Source organism: Gymnoscopelus microlampas (genome assembly GCF_963454915.1).
Source record: "Gymnoscopelus microlampas genome assembly, chromosome: 23".
Classification (NCBI taxonomy): domain Eukaryota; kingdom Metazoa; phylum Chordata; class Actinopteri; order Myctophiformes; family Myctophidae; genus Gymnoscopelus; species Gymnoscopelus microlampas.
Window position 1 is genome coordinate 26,705,293 of NC_139960.1, and position 22,197 is coordinate 26,727,489.

General features: G+C 40.9%; 2 protein-coding genes across 6 annotated transcripts; one reads left to right on the plus strand and one right to left on the minus strand.

Moving 5' to 3' along the window:
• The first annotated feature begins 3,315 nt into the window (after positions 1–3,315).
• On the plus strand, positions 3,316–14,934 carry LOC311040303 (cystine/glutamate transporter). Its single transcript, XM_084050504.1, has 13 exons — positions 3,316–3,357; positions 4,914–5,160; positions 6,587–6,713; positions 8,013–8,128; positions 8,337–8,462; positions 8,632–8,731; positions 9,018–9,062; positions 9,166–9,289; positions 11,189–11,292; positions 11,988–12,084; positions 13,240–13,389; positions 13,932–14,109; positions 14,815–14,934. Exons 2-13 carry the CDS (start codon positions 4,932–4,934, stop codon positions 14,877–14,879), a joined length of 1,461 nt encoding a protein of 486 aa, XP_083906630.1. The 5' UTR covers positions 3,316–3,357; positions 4,914–4,931; the 3' UTR covers positions 14,880–14,934.
• Positions 14,935–14,972: 38 nt separating this feature from the next.
• foxm1 (forkhead box M1) lies at positions 14,973–22,163 on the minus strand. 5 transcript variants are annotated; one of them, XM_084050499.1, is made up of 9 exons: positions 21,995–22,163; positions 20,571–21,065; positions 20,132–20,286; positions 19,352–19,537; positions 19,062–19,181; positions 18,573–18,626; positions 18,157–18,205; positions 17,498–17,679; positions 14,973–17,399 (listed from the first exon to the last, which is right to left on the minus strand). In XM_084050499.1, the coding sequence occupies exons 2-9, from the start codon at positions 21,019–21,021 to the stop codon at positions 16,485–16,487; spliced, it is 2,112 nt and encodes a 703-aa protein (XP_083906625.1). In that variant the 5' UTR covers positions 21,022–21,065; positions 21,995–22,163; the 3' UTR covers positions 14,973–16,484. The 5 variants fall into 5 exon arrangements, with proteins under 5 accessions (XP_083906625.1, XP_083906626.1, XP_083906624.1 ...); XM_084050500.1 differs by having other exon boundaries at positions 17,498–17,646; positions 19,053–19,181; XM_084050498.1 differs by having other exon boundaries at positions 19,053–19,181.
• Between the last annotated feature and the right edge of the window lie 34 nt (positions 22,164–22,197).

Below are 22,197 nucleotides of genomic sequence, written 5' to 3' on the forward strand. Positions count from 1 at the left end.
AGTGGTCAAAATAAAACCGGTCAAAGGTAAAAAATCTATATACGCTCAGAAAGAGACAGATAAGATATAGTAATCAATACGAAATCACCGAAACAGAACGTAGTAACAACAAGCAGTAACCAGTATATAACAAAAGGACTGACTTGTGAATTATACATGTAGGTAAGAAATCGCTGAAAGGACCTTAATAAATGACCACTAGATAAGAGAATTTATGAGACATTAGGAATGTCTTCCCAGGAATATAGGTGATAAAACATTTTTTTACTTGACTGACTCCCTGGCGGAGCTGTGTTAAACAGTAATTTAAAAACAGGCTTATAATTTATGAGACAAATCGTTCGGTAAAGACAATAAAATAAAATAAAAAGGTATACTCATCAGATCAAGGTTTACATGGAGAAGTTACGTGGAGATCCCAATCACTGGACCATGGTAAAAATGAAAATAAAAAGATATACTCATCAAATCGATGGTTCAGGGATCCTGACCCCGATGGCTGGACCATCTGGAATTTGAGACATGTCGAGAGTCAAGGGGCAAGTCCAAAGGTCCAGCGATCGCGTCCAGGTCCAAAACAAAATAAAATAAAATAAAAATGTGATACTGTTCAAAGATAACCTTCATCTGAATAGAAGTGATAAATCGTTACACCCAGGGCTGGTTCGTTTGATACGTATTAAAACATGGTCTGCCAGGGGAAGAGAGTCTGACCGTACAGTTCCGGTCAATAGCTCAGTTCCCCCCGTCCACCCTGTTTTAAACATATCCGGCTTCGATCGGACCAATTGTTAAAGTAGGTTTTTTTCCTTATCACCCATATGTATAGATACCAATGCAGGGCGAAACATCACATCAGTATGTATACAAAGTACCAGTAACTTTCATAAAAGGCAATAAAGAAAAACCAGACAGGCAGCCATGGATGTAATTAAATATCTTGTATTCAGACAGAGAGAGTGGGAAGGTTACAGTATCACAGTGGTAGGCATCATCGGTCGTCGTCTCTCTCTGCCATTAAACAGAGAAAGCACTGGTCTTTAACAGCGTCCGTTAACATAAACATATGACATCATTGAAGATACATCAAGCGTCCAGCCGTCAGAGGAGTAGTCCTGCTATTGGTGGATAGGATGAGTACGTCATCGTCAGATGAGGATGATGATGGTAGATGATGATGATGGTGTGACAGTTTATCTTTGAACAAACAGCGTCCACATGTCTCGAACAACACGTTAGCCTCGGCTCTGACCTGTCTGGTCAGAGGTAACTTCGTGACACTGCGAGAAGGGTTATGCATTTGGAGGAGAACACCGAGATATGGTGTTCTCATAACAATAGATAACCACAGAAAGGCCTGTAACTAGTCTGACCTTGCATAGACAGAGAAATAGCAGAATAGTACATGACAGAGTTTAGGCCAATATGACAGCATTATATTAATTTGACATTTAAAGCAGGTTTAAGACATTAGACAAATTATGATTAATCAAAATATTTCTATCAGTAGTCATAGTTCATGTAAGCCCTATTCATTTGCATGGCTAATCTGCATGGCTTCCTCCAGGTTGTTAGCATTTTTGCCTGGATGCCAGTGTTTTGTACCGTAATGGGTGGAATGGACACCAAAACTATTTATTATTGTGAAACTTGACATAGCTTTAAGGTGCAGCAATGCTAGTCATACCAGTCTGACAGTGACAACACAGTCTGACCGTATGTCAAGTATGTATGTCTACTTTAAAGCATTATTATGAAGTATTGTTTGGTATTTTCTTTACTTATCCACATTTTTACAATGATGGATTGTCTATGCTACCAAATGTAAGACAAAGAAGAAATAATACAAGAAGAAGAAATAATACAAGATGGAAAAAGGAGCAATAATAATAATACAAGAGGAACAAGGGCAGCAAGAGGGACTGGCAGAAGAAATGCCCGGCAGGGAAAAGTAAAGCAAACAGAGAAACTCAGCATTTAATCAAGGCAGTGAGTTTCACATTTTTGTTGCGTCAAATGTTTATTGTTTTTGACAGTAGGGACTCTTCACAAACATGTCAGTTTCCCCATGGCACAGCTGCATAAATACAGAGCAAACAAACAAAACAAAGGGTCCATCCTTTGTTGTTTATCGGTGCTGTCTGGCAGAAACCACTTATCTACATATTATTTTTGTGTGTTTTGATCATACTACAGCGTCACACAAAAAGATCTGCAAGAACACGTCTCATAAAATGCCATACAAACAACATCATGTATGTCTACCTTATTGGTTTTGAAAACGCAGAAAACACCGCTTTGAGAGGTTGTTTTTCTTCTTTTTCTGCAGGATCTGAAATGAGCACATGCAGACAATGGCTACAGTCAGTAACCATGTTCATACGAACAGCTACATGCAAATTTACAAAACATGCCCAGTGGAGGAATGTTAACAAGCAACGCTATCACTAATGAATTGAAACAGACAAGCTGGCCATGCAAACAATAGAGGTATGGAGTACGGAGTACACACTTATTTCTTTCAAGAGTTTGCCATCGACTGCCACTCGTGTTGCTGAACATGTTTGCTCCTGGCAGGCATGTTTTGAAATATGACTGAGAGAGAGCTGCTGTTGTGATCAGCTCTGCTCTCCTGCAGTTTGTGCAGCTGCTGGCCTTCCCAAGACTATGAGTCTCTCTAAACCGCATGAACGTGAAATATTACAAGACAGGCACCCATACAGTATATGTGCGCACACACACACACACACACACACACACACACACACACACACACACACACACACACACACACACACACACACACACTGCACTCACTTGCGTTATTGTGCACACAGACACACATAGTACATTAGTAGTCATACTTACACGTATGTATGTACACATGCAGATATATTCATTCACGTGTGCAAGCTTAACGCACGCACGCACGCACGCACGCACGCACGCACGCACGCACGCACGCACGCACGCACGCACGCACGCACGCACGCACGCACGCACGCACACACACACACACACACACACACACACACACACACACACACACACACACAGCAGTCAGTGCAATTCAGCATGCTGCTTTGAGCCTCTAAACAGCCTTAATTACTTGCTGAGGCCTGGAAGACTGCCTGCTTTGTTCCCCACTCAGGCGGGATGGGTGCGTAACCGTGGTTACTGCACCGATTGACACGAGCCAATGAGGAATGGGAAAACATGTTAGGGTTACTTTAGGGGAGAAACAACCATGTGTGCAAGGGTTACAGAGAGCAGAGACTTCACAGCTTTCCCTGTCCTTTTCCTCAGCAGCTTCAAGTGACTTTCACTGCTACCGATCTAACTCCAGAAGGGATCTCAGTAAGTAGAAAGACTCATTTTGTTAGCTTTTTAGATTTAGCTTTTATAATCAAAGTGGGAAGTTAAGCAATTGTATGCTGTGCAACTCCATATTTGTTTTAAAGCTGCAATCTATTTAGTTTATAAAACCTAATTTTGACCAATCGGCAATCGCTATAGGGCAGAGTATGAATCTAACTAACACAACTGCAGTGGTTATTCTTGTAGTTGGTCTACCTGCTCTTCTATTGGGAAATGTATACCTGTGGTTGCTGCTGGTTGAGTATTGCCAGTATTGCCATGGCAACACTACTTAATAAAGAAGTATTACCTGGCGATACTACAATTTAATTTATAGGACCTGAGTAACCGCTATTGAAAACTACATTTTTTTTTGAAGAATCTCATTGGATCCAAGCAATATATTGAAAGCATTACATTTTATTACACAGATACATTATGTTGCAGCCCTGCTCTGCTACGGCACCCACATGCACAGTTTTCAGTGACAGTGGTTCTCAAATGGACCCCCAAGGATCCTTGACGGGGTTGCTATGGGCCCAGCATGTAACTTTCCTCTTCTACCCCAGATTTGAACCTGGTTTCCTGTGCAAGTGCTGACATTTTTACCAGCTAATAGAGCCTGCCTGCTTGCTCAGCGGATACAGTACATTTAATCTTGACCATCATGTAAAAGGTTGTGTCAGATCCTGTGTCTAGGTGACCTTTAACACAATCTAAACGTCTCAACAGAAGAGCAGGGAGACAAAATACAACCACCCCAATTGTAAGTTATATTGTATTAACATACTCTACCATACAGATTGAACAAAATTATATTTTATTCATTGGAAAAGTGACATAGTGGCGCTTTAAAATTAAAGGAGCATTAAAATCTGAAAAAATAAAGACTATCACATGGCCATAATACTTGTAGGCTAGCCTACATATCTGTCAAAAGGAAAGACACAAAAAAGATTACGGTCCTTTGAGTGCAAATACACATTACAACCCCACAGTACAAAAATAGGTATCTTTGAGTTAGTCCTTCATCTAATGCATTATGCACACACAGTATTCTGCCCTGCCAAGGTAAAGAGCAGTAACTACGAAAAAAAAACACTGAAAAATGGGTTTAAAAGTGATTCAACTGGTCAGCCAAATGAGATATCGGCATATAAGTGATATTACACTCATTTTTCATCTGTTTTTGAGGTAATTGTTTATCCCCCAAAATCACAAAGGCTAATTTGACCTTTGGGATACAAAAATAAGTCGGCGTGTCCCAAAACGTAGTTACTGCTCTTTACCTTGGCAGGGCAGTGTTGTGGTTGGCAAGAACGTTTGGCAATCCTACTGGTGGTGATGCCACCTATGAGTGGTATTGCATGAAGGCTGAAGCTGAAAACACAATTTATTTTCTGCCCAAATTGGCTTCTTCCATCAGCTCAGCAGCAGTAGTCCCCTGCGGCACTCGTGGGGGTTTGAATCCCGGATAGAACCTGAAAGTTATGGATTGCAGCTTTAAGCAGTCTCACCAGAACTACTACTAGTATATCGAATGTTCCCTGTCAAAGAGGGGCCGTTAACAGATCATGAACGGAGCCACGATGAAAGGAAAGGAGGATGAGGTGAAGGGAAAGAATGAGGCGGACGTGGTGCACCTGCGGAGAACGATAGGCCCGCTGACGGCCGTGTCCTTCATCATCGGCACGGTGGTGGGCAGTGGCATCTTCATTGCACCCAAGGGTGTGCTGATGAACAGCGGAAGCGTCGGCCTCTCTCTGTTGGTGTGGGCACTCTGCGGGGTCCTGTCCATGTTCGGTGAGAAAGCTGATCTGTCATCTCATCACTGTTGTTGTGGGAAAACCACAGAACTCAGTATTTGTTGTTTTCATTTATCTAACTTGGTCTTTCTAACTTGATGTTGCTATAGACTCTATGGACTCTTGTTGCTTTAGTGCAGTGGTGGAAAAAGTACTAAAATGTTTTACTTAAGTAAAAGTATCAATACTGCAATGTAGAAATACTCTCAATGTAGAACTTCTAAATGTACTTGAGTAAAAGTACAAAAGTATTGGAATCAAAATGTACTTAAAGGTAGGGTAAGTGATATTTTTTGGTTAAAACAAAAAGTATTTTGTTAAAATACAATATTCTGATAGTAATCATTGCTATAGAGTGTTTTTTCAGTAACAGGAGTCTCCCTGTCTCTCCATATCTCAGCCAATCAGGAGAAAGTACCAATTTTTAAGCTTAATTTGTATAGTGTTCCAGTTCCAATTTTGCCTGCTCATTTCTTAGTGTCATCACTTCCAATTTCACTTGTTTAATCTGTATCCTGATTGAGTTCTCTGTCCTGGTTGGATAAAATTGGAAATGAAACTGAAACTGAAACGAAAATGCATTTTCTGTTTAATAAAGAGGCGGAGAAACAAGGAGACTCCTTTTACTGAACAAACACTCTATAACAATGAGTACTATCAGAATAAAGAGCTAGTTAACACTTATTTTAACCAAAGCAAATCACTTTATAAAAAATCATTGAAAATAGCAGATCTACAAGCTCACGCATTGTGAGCTTGTAGATCGGCTATTTTCAAATGGCCGAAATGTATATAGGGCTGAAGTGGTTAATGTGTGTTTCGTGATAATAATCAAAATCTACAAATTAACTAGTAACTAAAGTTTTCAAATAATTGTAGTGGAGTAAAAGTACAAAATTTGCCTCTGAGATAGTAGAAATAAAAGTACTGAAAATTTGAAATACTCCAGTAAAGTAAAAAATACCTCACAATTTTACTTAAGTACAGTACTTGAGTAGTGACTTTACACCACTGCTATAGTGTACGTTTATGAGGTGTACGCTCTCAGTTTCCTATCATCTTATTCAAACCTATGTTTGTGTTCAGTCTCTTTTTGAGCATTCTAGGCGAATATTTGAAAAGTTTTCAAGAACATTTCAAAGATTATCAAAAGTTGTGAAATTAGCAGTAATCTACAAGCTCAGAACACATCAGACACATTGTGAGCTGGCAGATAAGTTATTTTTGCTACTTTTTCATGACACTGTCATACAACAAAGTACAAAATAGGGCACTCATTTATGAAAAAAAACATAAAATGGTGAAATATGGATAAACAAGGTTTCTGCCCGACAGCAACGATATGCTACATCTTTCCCAGCCATTATTGATTGCTGGTTATACTGTTACTTGTATACCATACAGCTTGTCTCTCATTCTGTCAGGGGCCCTGTGCTATGCTGAACTGGGCACTACATTTACAAAGTCAGGGGGTCACTACACCTATCTGCTGGAGACCTTGGGCCCCATGCCTGCCTTCCTGCGCCTCTGGGCTGAGTTCTTGTTTATCAGGTCAGTTGACTACTTTCTAAAGGTAAATGAGTCAAGTAGAATGTCTTAAAATCAAAATGCATGGTTATAGGCTCTAAACATGCTCTGAGGACAGATCAGAAAGTATGCCTCTCTTTGCAGGGTGCTACTATTTAGCAGGTTAAAGAGGTCAAATTGTTGGGTGTCACTATTGTTGAAACATTGTCATCATGGTCCACTCATATTAATACTACAGTGGTGAGAATGAGTAATGGCATCTCTACCATTAGACGAAGTGCTCATCTTCTACATAACACAACAATTAAACTAGTCATACAATGTCTAGTTCTGTCAAATCTCGACTGTCCTACTATCTGGTCTAGTGCATCAAAGCAAGAACTTGTTCAACTTCAGCTTGCTCAGAACAGAGCTGTACAACTGCCATTCTGTTTTTAAAGAACATCTATTCCTCATGGAAACCCTTCTCTTTGTTTTCACAACTATTACTAATAAATGATACACACGTCGGTTATAATACTAGACAGGCCCTAAGCTTTACCTTAATACCTCTTCCCAGCAACAATGCACTTAAGACAACTGGGTAACACTTTCTATGAAGGTTGCCTCTAATGAGCCATTGAATATTAGAATGTGCTCCCCACACATTTGACTCTGACTGGAAATACATTTGGTTTAATAAAGAAACTCAGGGAAGCAATAATCAGAAAAGAAATTGGATTATATATCATTAGTATTAGTGTTATTTTCAGACAGACGAGGCAAATTTTGTAGTTTAGTGTTGTTGTTTTTAGCGGTGCCAACCGCTCTATATCTGACTTTGTCTGTGTGTCCGTGTGTCCGTGTGTCTGTCCGGGTGTGTGTCTGTCCCATAAACAAATATTGATGACAACATCAATACGGGGCTCATCAAAGGCACCGCTTCCTTCACACAGGGTGTGATTTTTTATTCTACTGTGTGGTTCTCTAATTTTAGGTTTTATTCATTGGCATTGAACATGCTGTAGCCTATTACATTTTATATTATTGGTATTGTATAGGAAGAATAGTCTCCGCTATGGTGTGTAGAGTAGACTAATGGTGATCCTTAATAAACCTGGCGTCCCTATTTTGGGCGTGTCATTTTTAAGTGAACTTTTTACCCCCAAAATAACAAAAAATAACAGACCTACAAGCTCACAACGCATCACATCGTGATATGCTGTGAGCTTGTAGAAAGGCTGCTTTGCTGTCATATGACTACGTATAGGGCTTAAGTGATTAACACATAATCACTTATAGCAGTGTACCAACATATTCTTTTTTTCAAATTCGATTCTACAGACCATCAGTGGCCTCCTATGTGTCCCTGGCTTTTGGTCGCTATGTGGTGGAACCATTCTTTGCTCCCTGTGCTGCCCCCACTGTGCTTGTCAAACTGGTCAGCATCCTTGGAGTGAGTGAGTAGTTATATTGCACCTTTTTTTTCCTCATGATGTCAGTACAATACATATAGAGAAATCATCAATTGCAAATACATAATGCATACATGTATGTACCGTACATGCGGTCACAGGGATTTTGGTTAATCAGGGAATATTCATAACCCCTAGGCAATATGAATAGTATATATTCTCTTTGATTTGTTGTTTGTCTTGTTTCCATTAGCGTTTGTAGTGGCAGTCAACTGTTGGAGTGTGAAAATGGCCTCCCGTACTCAGGTCAGTTTGACCTTCATCAAGATGTTTGCCCTCGTACTCATCATCATACCTGGTTTCATTGCACTGGCCAAAGGTGAGGAGAAGAACTTCACCTAAAAAGAGAGAGAATGTGAATTAATTCATTATTAATGATCAGATAATTACTAAAGCAGATTTTTGTATGCTAGTTGAAGTCCATTCAGTTGCCACGTTTCTGAGTGTAATGTTCAATTGCATGAGTTATATTTTCTTCTCTTGCTCAGGAAGGACAGAGAATTTCCAGAATGGTTTTGAGGTTGAAGCGATAAAACTGGATAAGTTGCCGCTGGCCTTCTATAATGGTTTATACGCTTATGGTGGATGGTAAGCATAGAAGATAGATTGTATAGATTGAAACAGAACTACACAACATACAGATAAATAATATCATAAACAAAGATACAAGATATATATGAGATACATTTTTTTTAATCTCATATAGGCTACTGGTACACAAGAGTAATATTCTTGGGTTTGAGGGTGTACAATATAAAAAATACAATTAAGGCAGATGAGGTTAAATTGTACTAATTAAATTCCAAAAAACTGACAAATAACAGTATAGTCAGAAAAGCACACTAAACGTGGTTTTATTTCTGCTATTTTGTAGGTTTTATCTGAATTTTGTAACAGAAGAAGTCATTAACCCAAATAGGTAAGAGTATTTCATTTCGTATTTGAATTTCAGGCAAGGTCTTGCTAAACTGTCTCTCAGATCTTACAGCTCACTGCATGTGTTGTGTGTCCTGGCCTGTCAGAAACATCCCACTGGCAATTACCTCGTCCATGGCGACGGTGACCGTGCTCTATGTGCTTGTCAACGTGGCCTACTACACCGTGATGACGCCCGGGGAGCTGCTCGCGTCTGACGCTGTGGCTGTGGTCAGTACTATGCAAAAACTAGTCATGGTTGTCGGATAGTGTTGACAGTAAAAAAGAAACCCTCAGTTTTAAGGTCCTTATCACACTGGTGTTTGTGTCATAACACAGAACACAAAAATGACACGGTGATGCAATTTGTGGGGTTTGGGATTGCAGCTTGAATTTAACCCCTTTTCCACCGGTGTTGAACTGGTTCCGCTTTACTTGCCCTGAACTGGGAACTAAAGTGGGCGTGTCATTATCCTACAGGTGGGAAGATGCAGATGCGATATAAACAATGGCAAAAGCAAGCGAAAAGAAAAGGGAAACTGAAAATGCCCTTTGATGATTGAATTTCCCCTGTGAAATAGACACTTCAACCGGTCATATTCAACACATTGCTGGCCAGGCCTGAAATTGAACCTGGGACAACTGGGTACTCCTGCTCCCCAGACAGGCTCTCTACCCATTCAGCTGTTCCGCCCCCAATTAAAATGGTTCTGATTAAAAGTGGTGGAAACACAAGCCGGTTCGTGGCCGGTTCCGTGAAAGCACTAAGGTTCTGAGAATCTAGAACATAACCAGCTCTAGAACCAAAGTTCTTTGGGTGGAAAAGGGGCCTGAGAGTGTACAAATTTGGAGGCTTCCGTTCCAGGTTATGACCTGTAGTTAGTAAGTGGACATTGTGGAGAGAAGTACATTCAGCAAATGCCAATGTAATTCTCTGCCCCGGTGTGAGATGCAAGCAGTGCAAGCAATGTAGACAAGAGGCATAACCTTATGATCTTTATGAGACCCTCCACTCTGCCCCACATTCCAGTGCAGTGAGTGAAGGGATAAACATTATTTTTTAGCTCTCTGCTTCTCACACTGACACATGTGTGTAGGCCTATGTGTAACAATAATCATTTCAGTAGGTTTTGCACAAGTACATATTTCTCCACATGCACAGTAAAATCCTCAGGGTTAATTTATCGATTTGTAACTCAGATACAATAGAGCTGATAAGATAAAATAATGGTCGTAAATCCTGCTCTATGTTAATTAAAACTATTTGTAGTTAAACAGCTGAAAACCCAGTGTAAAAAGAATGAGATGAAATCAAAGACAGACGCGGGCCGGTTCTCAAATGAAACGGTTGACATTGTATTAAGAGAAAGAATCAATCCACGAGGCACCGTACAGCAAAAATATATCTCTGACTAAACAGTCAATGATCACAACAGTTATACACAAATGAAGTTGTTATCAGTTATGACGATGACATCTGGCCATGAGGAGCCTCATTCGTAGGTTGAGAGAGAAGATGGCAAGCTGATGGTGTGACAGTTAATCTTGGACAAACAGCGTCCAAATATCTCAAACAAAACGTTGACCTCGGCTCTGACCGGCGTCGCTGAAGGTGTTGTTAACTCCAATGAGCGGTTATTGTATTCCTCCAGAGATAATCAGTGAACTCGGAGGGCCTGCGCTCTGAACTCAAAGCACATGTAGTCTCTAGAGGAAAGGAGAGAACTGATACTAGGATTAGTTTTGTCCAACCTCGAACTTAATAAAATCATAAGATTAGTAGGCAAACTTGAGTTATGCCAAGATGGCACATTAAAATAGGATATGATGACAGAGTTAGACATTTTATATCAATACTGTCCTTGTCCACAAAATACATAGTTTAACTCCATCAAATGTAATGTAGGTTATATTTATAAACTCTCAGAGTTGAATGAACTCTTAGGACTTCACAGTGTATTCCAAAATATAGGATTACTAGTAGTTAGAATGTCACACATTATCTCAGTATTCGATGCTATGTGGGTGGACATGCATAATGTTTTGTTGAATCTCAATTGTTTTAAATGTGCTCTATAAATAAAGCTTGATTTGATTTGATTTGATTTGATTTGATCTCTGTCTGTGCAGACGTTTGCCAATCGTGCTCTCCAGGGGTTTGCATCGGTAATCCCTGTCCTAGTGGCCATGTCCTGCCTAGGGGCGCTGAATGGTGGCTTCTTCGGATCACCCAGGTAAACTTGTAAAGCGGTACTTTGATAATTGGCTTTGTTCAGACTGCAGGCAAATCTGATCTGATCTTTAGGACTGTCCACACTGTTTTTTTGCAAGTGATCAGATCGGATTTGCAGACATAGTCGACCTACAGTATCTGCATTAGTTGCAGTCGAAATGACGTAACAACATAGGTGTGAGTAATGCTTAACTAATATACTCTGTTGTACAATGGTCTACTCTCCCTCGATGGTGACGCTCGCCGGGAATTCCACAAGCTCCTATTTTCGGTGAGCAGCACCATCGTACAACAAAGTATAAATCAGACTTCAGTGTCCGAGTGTCCAGACTTTAGAAACCAGATCAGAATTTCAAACCATCTAGGAATGTGGTTCAAATCTGATTTGCAAAAATCTGTTTCCATGTTGTTGTTTTTTTCGCTGTTCAGACTGGATGAAACCAATCTGATACCAATGGATAGGCCAACAATCTGATTTGGGCTGCCAGTCTGAACAGAGCTTTATTTTGTGTACAGACAGCTAGACCATCCTGCCTGATGACCGATTCTTACTTAGTTGAGCATCGTCGTGCAGCAAAAATAGCCGATCTAACAACTCACGCTACATTGTGAGCTTGTAGATTGGCTATTTTCGGTGTGTGACACCGGAGTGCAACTAAGTATCAATCAAGCCTGACTTTTGTGCCTACACTGCAGGATGCTGTTTGTGGGGGCCAGGGAGGGCCACTGGCCAGCGCTGTTCTCCATGATCCACATCCGTAGACACACACCTCTGCCTGCTGTGCTGTTATTGGTGATATACTTTAACCACTTAAAACCCTCTAGGCCTTTTAGTACTGTATAGTATAGTACTTGTTCTGCTCTTCTTTTTTTTTTACCCATCGTGAGTTTGTAGATTTGCTATTTTCGGTGATGATGTTCTGGAATAGTGAGGCTACTGCAGGTTAAATTGATTGAATTTTACCTGTTTTGTGGTGTGAGCCTTGACCAGTGGTGGAAGAAGAACTCAGATTTTTACATGAGTAAAAGTAGCAAACAATGTAGAAATATGCTGTTAAGTAGCCTACAAGTACTGCATTCAAAATGTTACTTGAGTAAAAGTAGTACATAAGTATTGGCAAAATATACTTATTAAGTAGAATGGCGCAAGAATTTCACATTAGCAAAAATAACCCGTTTTCACTTTTTGATGCCAAATAGAATGTACTTTTTAAACTTAGACTTAAAAAAGTTGTATATTATTAGAATATCATTTGTAAATATGAATGTATGAAATAAACAAACCTTAGTAATTATAATCATAATAATAAAACAATAATTGTATTGGAATGTAATACTTGTTTGATTTGAGTACTTTATGTGCTGATGGGTTACAGGGTAACTTTGCCTTTAATAAACCACAATGGATCAGTTAATGTGTTTTGTAATAGTTTGCAAAGTAGGCCTAACCAGTAACTTAAGTTGTCAAATAATTGTAGTGGAGTAACAAGTACAATATTTGCAATAGTACGTATACTGAAAAGAAACACTCATTAATTCACATGAAGTAAAAGTAGGCTACCTCAAGATTGTAATTGTTACTTTCCACCACTGGCCATGACCCATTAAAGTCAGTAAAAAAGAAAATAAATGACAGAGATGTCTTATCAGTCTATGTCAGGGGTCTTTTACTTGGTCTGCTCTTTTTTCCCTCCACACCTATACCTCTTTGCCAAAAACAGCAGATCTACAAGCTCACAGCGCCTCGCAGCACAAGGCGTTGTGAGCTTGTAGATCTGCTATTTTTGGCTAACGATTTGGCTGCCCCCCTGTACTAATTCTGAGGACCCCCTAGGGGTCCTGGACCCCCTGTTGAAGACCCCTGGCCTATGTCATTGTCAGAAATGTCAAGTCTTATGAACAGAGTGAAGGTTGTCAGGAGAGCCATATTGACTATGTGTCTACACAGTACCCTCTGGTGGTGGTAATGATATCCACTGGAGAGATCTTCAGGCTGATCAACTTTGCCTCCTTCTCTCGTTGGTTCTTCATCGCCCTGGCAACACTGGGGATGCTCATCCATCGCTATCGCTTCCCTCACCTCCCCAGACCCTTTAAGGTTACTATGGCTATATTATATGTTATATTATATTATTATAAATTATATGAATTTTCCACAAATCCATTCCATCTCATCGTGAATCTCCAGTGATGGAAGAAGTTCTCACATTTTTTACTTAAAAAAGTAAAAGTATCAATACTCACAAGCTCACAATGCGTTGCATCGCGACACATCGTGACCTTGTAGATCTGCTATTTTCAAATGACCGAAATATGTAGGGCTGAAGTGGCTAGTGTGTTTTGTAATAATAATCAAAATCTACAAAGTAACTAAAGTTTTCAAATAATTGTAGTGGAATAAAAGTACAATATTTGCCTCTGAGATGTAGTGGAGTAGAAGTTAAAGTATTGCAAATTGGAAAAACTCCAGTAAAGTAAAAGTACCTCAACATTGTACTTAAGTACAGTACTTGAGTAAATGTTCTTACTTTACACCACTGTATGTATATGTATTATTATAAATGATATGAATTTTCCACAAATCCATTCCTTCTCATCATGAATATCAAGCATGTGTTATTGGCGGAATTTCACCCACAGGTGCCTCTACCCATAGCGATCATCTTCACAGTTGTATGCTTCTTCATCGTGGGGCTGTCGCTGTACTCGGACCCCTGGAATACAGGTGGCAGCTGTGCGCTCACGCTGACAGGAGTCCCTGTCTACTACCTGACTATCCATCGGAATCGCCTGCCACCCAGATTGAGACGTGTCTTCAGTGAGTCTCGAAATGACTGACTCAACTTGAGCTCAAGTGGCAACATAATATGGGAAATATTTTGAACATAATTAGAGCTAATTTCCAAGATGCTATATCATTTTGGACCACAAGCATACACACACACACACACACACACACACACACACACACAGTAATATTTCAAACATGAGCACATGGTCACCACACACACACACTGTTCTGTTTTCCTTCTGCTGTTTTTCTTCTATAAGCTATGTGGCTCGTTACACTGGCTGGGGCAGTAATTGGATGAGGCGCATCAACACAGAGACACACACAAATCTCAGAATTCATCTGAATCTTAATCTTTACTATTGTGAAGTCAGACGAGACCCCAGCAGTGGTTCTCAAAGTGGAGTCTAGGGACCCCCAGGGGTTCTTGAGGTGGTTCCAGTGGGTCCACAGCAAAATGAGTAACAGTTTATTTTTTGGTTAGAAAATAAATGAAATAGAAAATATCTGATGTACAAGCTCACAATACGTTGTGAGCTTGTCCATCAGCTCTTAAAAAAAACGTTGACAAATCTTCTCTTATGGGGGTCCCTGGCACAAAATCTATTCAGATAGGGGTCTGTGGGCAAATAAATGTGGGTGCCCTTTATGTTTGAGAACAGCATAGTTTCGAAAGGAGAGGGGGAGGTTGCCCACTGTCTTTGACCACTGACTCTACTCTATGCCCCCCAGATTACTGCAGTAGACAACTTCAGATCCTATTAGAAGTGGCTCAACAGGAGGTTCAGACATACTGAAGACAGGAGGACATCACGCTCACTGGATGCATGGACAGCTCCTGCTGATCATTAACTTTGAAGTCAACCCAAAACAATTTCAAGACAAGGAAAGATGTTGAAGCTCATCAGCCGTTTATTATTGCAAATGACTTCTGTGTGGAATACAGAGTGGATTTAACAGTTTTAATCAAATAAAAACATGTGACATTTCAAGCCTTTATTCAATATAATAATTACATTGAATATAGCTTGTTGAATTGGTGTCCCTAAATACAAAATACTTTGTAGAGAAGATAGTCCTGCTATGAAGTCCATGTGACAGTGCATTTTCAATTTGTCTAATGTTAGCATGTTACAGTTCGTTGGAATGCCTCCTTGTGCAATGATTAAAACAAGATATGACCATGATGGTAGTAGTTCAAAGTTTGACTAGAAGCTCAAGCTCATTGGCATCGAGAGTAGCGAAACCCAACGTTGCAACAAAAGCATGCCAATGTTAAATAAAGGCACTTTAAAAGAGTTCTTTGCCAAAAACATATTGCCAAAAATATTTTCACATGCAACACTGCAATCTCCTACAAGACAGGAAATAAACCTTGCATGAATATTCAGAGGAAACTGTAGACATGGATGGAAGGCTGCTCAATAGATCGAAAATCTACCCTAAAAAAGGTAAATTTGGTCACCTCTCTACAGCTCCAACAAATAAAAAAATCCTGATCGAATGATTAAAGCCATACTGTATATCATTTTGTGGCTTTGGTGAAGTCTCTAACCTATGCTCTAATCCAGTCTCAAGACAATGCTCTGCTAAAATGCCTCTGCTTGGATTTAGCACACACACTTTTCTCGCTATTGCTGGTATTCAAACTCCAAAGCTCTCTACAAAGTTAAAAAGGACACATCAACAAACACCACATCTACTGTAGGTCTACAATCTGTACTACATAGTTCTATAAATATGCCTTGGTTTTACCGTGCCAACATCTGCATAAGTCAGGTATTGACATGTAAATACATTACATGCAAAATGTCCCCCACCGTATGTACAACATGCACACGTTGCTAGTGACAATTCATCAAAAATAACCTTTCTATGAATTAATACAAGTGCTAACATTATGGATATGAATTGTATTGCTGTTAGTAGCGCTATTCTTGTTTTTATTACTTTCCCATTAAATATTGCTGACAGTTCTATAATAAAACTACATTGTCACTTCCAGGAGGCTTAATTAATCTCTACCTTACCGCTACCTTCTATCTTGGCATTGTAGTGTCTCTCTGGAAGAATAGATAAAATATTTTTTTACATTTAAATTTTTGAAAGGGTTTATATACATTACAAAAGTGCAAATCAAACAAACAAATACAATTTTTTTTTGTGTACAGAGGAATGCAAAGGATCGTGGGTAGAAATGTTCAAGAAAGCAGAGTAGGATCTGTAGAGACGTTTGAAGGGCAAAAAGGAGAACAGTTCGTGAAAAAGACAACAAAAAACTAAAGCAGGAAAATCCCACAAGTAAAGAAGACTTGGAGATGAGAACTGAGCAGCTTGGAAATATTGCGATCGCAGGGTCCTCGTCAAAAGAAACATTAAGGAAAGGAGACTTCCACTCCAGGCTACTTGAGCTGAGGGAAGAACTCTGACCAGCTGATGTTAGTCATGCCCAGGTCGTCGTCGTCCAGGCCGGTGAAGCTGATGTCCACCAGAATCTTACTGAGGCTGTCGTTCATGGTGTCCAGGACCAGGCCCTCGGCTAGCGAGTGGTTGGTCGGCATACTGCTTACGGCCTGAAGCAGCTCCCTGGAGCAGCCTTGCGGGCGCGTTGCTGGCGGTGTGTTAGTTGGCTCAGACACCCTGGAGCAGCTGGAGGTGAGCAGCTCTCTGGGGGAGCTGAAGATAGGCAGCTCCTTGAAGGGAGTACTGCTGCAGAAGCTGAAGTTGGTGTAGTCGTGGCGCTGTGGGGTGAGTGCCGGGCAGCTGGGCGTGCGGATGGGGCTGAAGTCCAGCAGGCTTCGGTTCTCCTTGCCCACAGGGGTCATCCTCCACGACTCTGGTAACACGCTGGCGGCGGGCTTGCTTGGGGTAGAGGAGGCCGGGTGGCAGCTGCTTTTAATGGGGGTCTTGAAGGAGTATTTGCTTGGGGTAGAGGAGGCTGGGTGGCAGCTGCTTTTGATGGGGGTCTTGAAGGAGTACTCAGCTTTGCAGGGACTGTCCACTGCAGAAATCGCTGATCGCTGCTCCAACTCGGAATCCTGCATGTCCGGCAGAGCAGAGGCGTCAGAAGCCATGCCCGAGTCAAAGAATGTGCTGTCGCGGAAGAGGAGGACGGGCTCCTCGTGTGAAGGAAGAATCAGACGCTGTTTCCGCCGCGACCTGCTGGCTTCTCTCCGTGGACGTGCTTGACGAGTGTCGGAGCTCAGCGATTCAGATACCGGCTCCTCTTTAATCAGAGGCACAGATACTTGCTCCTCTTTGATCTCCTCCTTGATGGGTGGGTGCAGAATCACGGTGGAAGCGTCGCTGTGTGTCGCCTATTTACCAAATCAAAAAACACTCCCTGTTAGTTACAATTCCTGCACCGTCTCAGTCTTTTTACTCTGCAATCAGTAATCGGTGCGAGGGTCTTTACCTTAGGAGCTATGCGCACTCTTTTGCCTCCTCTTGGTGTGTTGGGCTTCTGCAGCAGACATGAGGAGGGATACAGGGTCGAGGAAGAAGAGGAGGAAGGCACGTACACAGATGAGGAGACCGGTAGCTGGACAGGGATCAGGTAAGACTCTGTACGAGGGAGAAGAGGCTTCATCTTACGCTCTAAATATTAGAAAAAACACGACGAGAAAAGAAAACATATATTTTGACAAAGGATTACATATGTAAGTTAGATGCCTGTCAGAATCTCAGACCATGCTGTAGCACAAGTCCACACAGCCACTGCTCCTAATGGATAGGCTGGGTAGAAGGTGAATGCAGAGGAAAAATTCCACATAATGTGCAAATGTATTGTGATAAAATACCCCAACAACAACAATGTTGACTCAAGCATTTGCGTACACATCTGAGACTTTACAAGAGATTTGATTGTTAGCTATACTGAGGTCAAATTGATGACAGATCCCCGAGCATTGCGGGGAGCGTTGCGTGGAGATTACCACTTTTTTGAGGCCCTCATAAAAGAGGGTCACTGAGTGCATTTGCTGAGATTTTCTGTTTTATCAAAATCCTGCAATATGCCGCTACGAATGCCCCTCCCAATGACTGCTACATGTTAGTGAATCAAGATCAACTCACCAGAGCCACTTGCTGCGTTCTTTGCTTCAGGATCCATTCCTTGATGATGCTGTGAATAAGTATTGAAAAATATGTTTAGATGTAGATGAAATCGTTAATCACAATTATGTGTATTACATTTAATGGTTAACGACAATTTAATGATCGTGACAGCCCGAAGTCAGAACTGTGTAAATAAATGGAAATAGTGGGTAGCACAGCATGAATTGATATTTTGAGAGCATTATGCTACAATGACAAGAATGTGGCCTATATACAGTGATGCAACCATTCAGCACATTTCATCTGTCCCTGCAATAAAGCTGTATAAAAGAGGGTCTTCAGAGTTCTGAGGTTCTTGTTCTGCTTCTTCTCTTTCCTCCCTGACCAAAGATGATAAGAAGTCCGGAAGAAAATGAAGCATAAAAGTATCTTACTTGATTGGCGAATAGCAGCAATGGTACTGCAACTGAAGTTGGGTCACAACCCGGCTGTGAGGGACATGATATAAGAGGGAAGAAAATAATTGTAACAAAGATAGGGAAAAACAAAAAAAAGTACTTAACACCGTCTCCTGTCTATCAGTCTTGATCTTAAAATGCTTACCAAAGGGTGTAACAATAAGGACACGACAAAGTGGGAGTATATTAATTTGTCAGAACGTGGTGATATGTGCTGAATTCAGTAATACTGTCACATCTACAGGGGATGAAAATAACTGCTTGGGGCTTTTATGCCTTTTATTGATAGGACAGTTAGGCTGACAGGAAATGGGGAGAGAGATGGGGAGTGTCATGCAGCAAAGGCTGTCAGGATCGGGACTCGAACTTGTGACAGGCTGTCAGGCTGTACTGAGCCTAGGTGCTTGGACCGCTACGCCAGCGGTCCAGGCAAAATAACTGCTCTGTTGTACCCACCTCGTATACCTGGTCGAGGGTGAGGCATCGGTTGGCTTCAGGACGGATGTGCCAGTAAGATGTCTTGCCATCTGGCGATGTCTCACGAGTGAACATGTCATGTAGAGAGAGGTTGTGGCGGACTGAATTCTGTCACAATAAAAGAAACAAGGAAATTGCTAATGAGCAAACTACAACTTTTTTTTTGTTCCCTGCGATGGTGATTCTAACAAGATGTCAATTCTGCTGTGGTTGAAGTCAGGTCCAATGTAGAAATATGGTGTTGATTACAAACTGATTCTTTCCCAGAAATTGACTACCTTCCAGCCAGGCTTGGCCACTTCTCTGAAGTAAGGGAAGCGGTCCTCAATCCAGGTGTAGATCTCTTTCAGTGTCATTCTCCTGTCTTCCCTGCTGTTGATGGCAAACTGGATCATGGTCATGAAGGAGTATGGTGGCCTCTCTGACTCAAAGTTTCTAAGGACAGGGGAATCCACATCCATCCTCTGTGCATGTGAAAGAGGAACAGAACGAAAGGAATGCACACGTGTAAATGGGTTATGTTGCAAACTCATACAAATGTATACACAAATACAACACTGATCTGAGTGGCTCTATGGCACTACAATGCAGTGAAGTATTTGGACAATGAGCATAAAGAAAATAAAGTCTGCACACTCCAGTACTCCATCTCACTTGCTGTTTCAATACGATACAGAATACAGTCACATTTACGTTGCATCACTTCTGAATCGCTATGGATTTTCACTTCAATGCCAAAACGATGGTAAGAGAAGAAGTGATGGGACACAATCTCAAAACGATGACTTCATTCAAAATATTTTGGATGACGTATCAAAAGCAGCATCCCAAGTTCTTTTCTATTTTACCTCTACATCTTAAATAGCTAAATAAACTCCTAATCTAAAGTAGTATGTAACAAGAGTAAGGGAGGCAAACACCTTGCCACAACCCAAATATTTGATTGAGCTGTAAATCACACAAGGCCAAGAGTGCTATTCTACTGAGCCAAGCTGGATAAAGTGTGTTTTGGGAACATGCTGGGATGCTGAGGGAGGTGACAAATAGAAACGGCTGACCTGGGAAGTCTGTGGGTAGGGATTGTGGTTCTCCTTGTTGGCTTCCTTGTCAGCGAGTTCAGAATCAGAACTATGACCATCCATGTTCACTGTCCCCAGCCAATGCATGTTGGTAAGGCTGTCATCTAGAGGTCTGCAATCAAGCTCTTTATTCACTAGAAAGAGAGAAGTAGAATAAATGAATAAAATAATGGAAGTCTAAAAATATATTAACCCATTAAAACCCGGAAAGCATCTGTGACATTTCGGCGTTGGCTATTCAAAAGTAGCAGATATACAAGCTCACAGCAGGTCACTTCGTGCCGCACTGCGAGACAGATTTATAAGTCATTATTAGAATCGGCCTCAGGTCTTAAATGGGTTAATACCCACAGTGTTATAAAAAAAAAAAAAACTGTTACTCTTATAGAATTTGTCAAAAACAAATAATTTTCCATACACAGTTTGTTTCCACCGAGAGGTTTAATATCCTGTGGAGTGTGCATAGGTGCCGTTTTGGCTGGCTGGCACACATCATCAAAGTCTTCTTCTTTAAAGCTCTGCTGGCAATAAGATCCATTTCCCAGAGTACCACTGCCACTCAATAGGATGAATTTATTTGGCCCACGCGGGCCACATTCTTTCCCCCTCGCAGTGAGGGCCCCGATGACACTTTGCAGGTCTGCCGTTTGAGGGATGACGACCACTTGCACATCGGGCATGGTAGGGTGGTCTGTGATGCTGATGCCATCTGGGACGAAACGCCTGTAGGAGGATGTCATCCAAGGTTCCTGGAGGAGGCGTGTTGGTCCTTCAGCTTCACCGTGTGAGGAAGCTGCAGGCTGGTCATCTCGCTGGAAAGGCAGTTTCCTCCTTTTAAGGATCAGGGGCCTTCTTGGGCTCCGTCTCATTCTGCTCAAATCACAGACTGCCCCCAATTGTGACCACTAGTTATCTGCACAAAACAACATAAATCACTATATTAATTGCTTTAAAAAACAAACCACTAGCAGTTACAGGGAAATTGGCAATTGTTACATATCATTTAATATTAAACTGATGCAGTGGTGTAACGTAACTAAAGTACTGTACTGTACAATTTTGAGGTATTTTTTACTTTACTGGAGTATTTCCAATGATCAGTACTTCTACTCCACTACATCTCAGAGGCAAATATTGTACTTTTACTCCACTACAATTATTAGAAAACTTGAGTTACTAATTACTTTGTAGATTTGGATTATTATCACAAACATCAAACATTCCACTCATAAACATTAATTTAAGGCTTTCAGTAATGTTTATGTGCTCTTTTTTGTAATGTTGCTTGGATGGGAAATTAGCATTCTTTCTGAATCCGGCATTTACATTGCATTGTATGTGTGATGTTCATTAATATGCGCCGTCCCGTCCAAATAAAAGAAAGGAAAAAAAGACGGTGATAGACGTTAGTCGCTTTGACTCACCGTGCACGGTTTGCACACTAAATCAGGCAGAAATGTGAAAGTAACGTAAAGTTAATAATACCAATCACCGGGTGCCCCAAAACAAAGTAACTGAGCTCAGCTAACACGTTAGCAGCTGAGACAGCAGTTACAGTTGTACACGTTACTCACTGATTAACGTTAGGAATTATGCTCTGGATGCACGACTGTGCACCTGAAGCAGCTCTGATTGAAACGATAACATGTTGGTGTTTCTCCAGAGTCCAGACACAAACAGTCTTATAGATTAAGCACTAAACACACTACCATGTTGTCTCACTTTATTAACATGTGTGTACCTCGGCATTAGCATGTAGCTAACCAATGGCTCTAATGCTCTGGCTGTGTGCGGAAGCTAAGCTAATAAAGCTAAGGTAAAAGAAGAAAACAATAGACAAACCTTCATATGAAGTCCATGTTTCAAGCGGTTCCTCTCGGCTCTATGCCCACTACTCACAACTTTTATATGCGATCGTGAATGCTCATATTTACGGTAGATCGATGTTATTGTGATATTATTATGCACTTTATTGTTATAATATTTAATTATTCGTTTGAGGAAAAAAGTTTTTGAATTTTGGCGCTGTGGGCGTCACCGTAATT

What these genes read in the sequence shown, in the direction of transcription:
- foxm1 (XM_084050498.1), bottom strand. Translation starts at nt 21,021, where the DNA reads ATGAGACGGAGCCCAAGAAGGCCCCTGATCCTTAAAAGGAGGAAACTG. An exon ending in GAACGCAGCAAGTGGCTCTG is followed by an intron (nt 17,680 to 18,156) that starts GTGAGTTGATCT and finishes TCTAATATTTAG; the next exon opens with AGCGTAAGATGAAGCCTCTT. An exon ending in GAGTGCGCATAGCTCCTAAG is followed by an intron (nt 17,400 to 17,497) that starts GTAAAGACCCTC and finishes TTTGGTAAATAG; the next exon opens with GCGACACACAGCGACGCTTC.
- LOC311040303 (XM_084050504.1), top strand. Translation starts at nt 4,932, where the DNA reads ATGAACGGAGCCACGATGAAAGGAAAGGAGGATGAGGTGAAGGGAAAG. An exon ending in CGGGGTCCTGTCCATGTTCG is followed by an intron (nt 5,161 to 6,586) that starts GTGAGAAAGCTG and finishes TCATTCTGTCAG; the next exon opens with GGGCCCTGTGCTATGCTGAA. An exon ending in CGTCTGACGCTGTGGCTGTG is followed by an intron (nt 9,290 to 11,188) that starts GTCAGTACTATG and finishes CTGTCTGTGCAG; the next exon opens with ACGTTTGCCAATCGTGCTCT.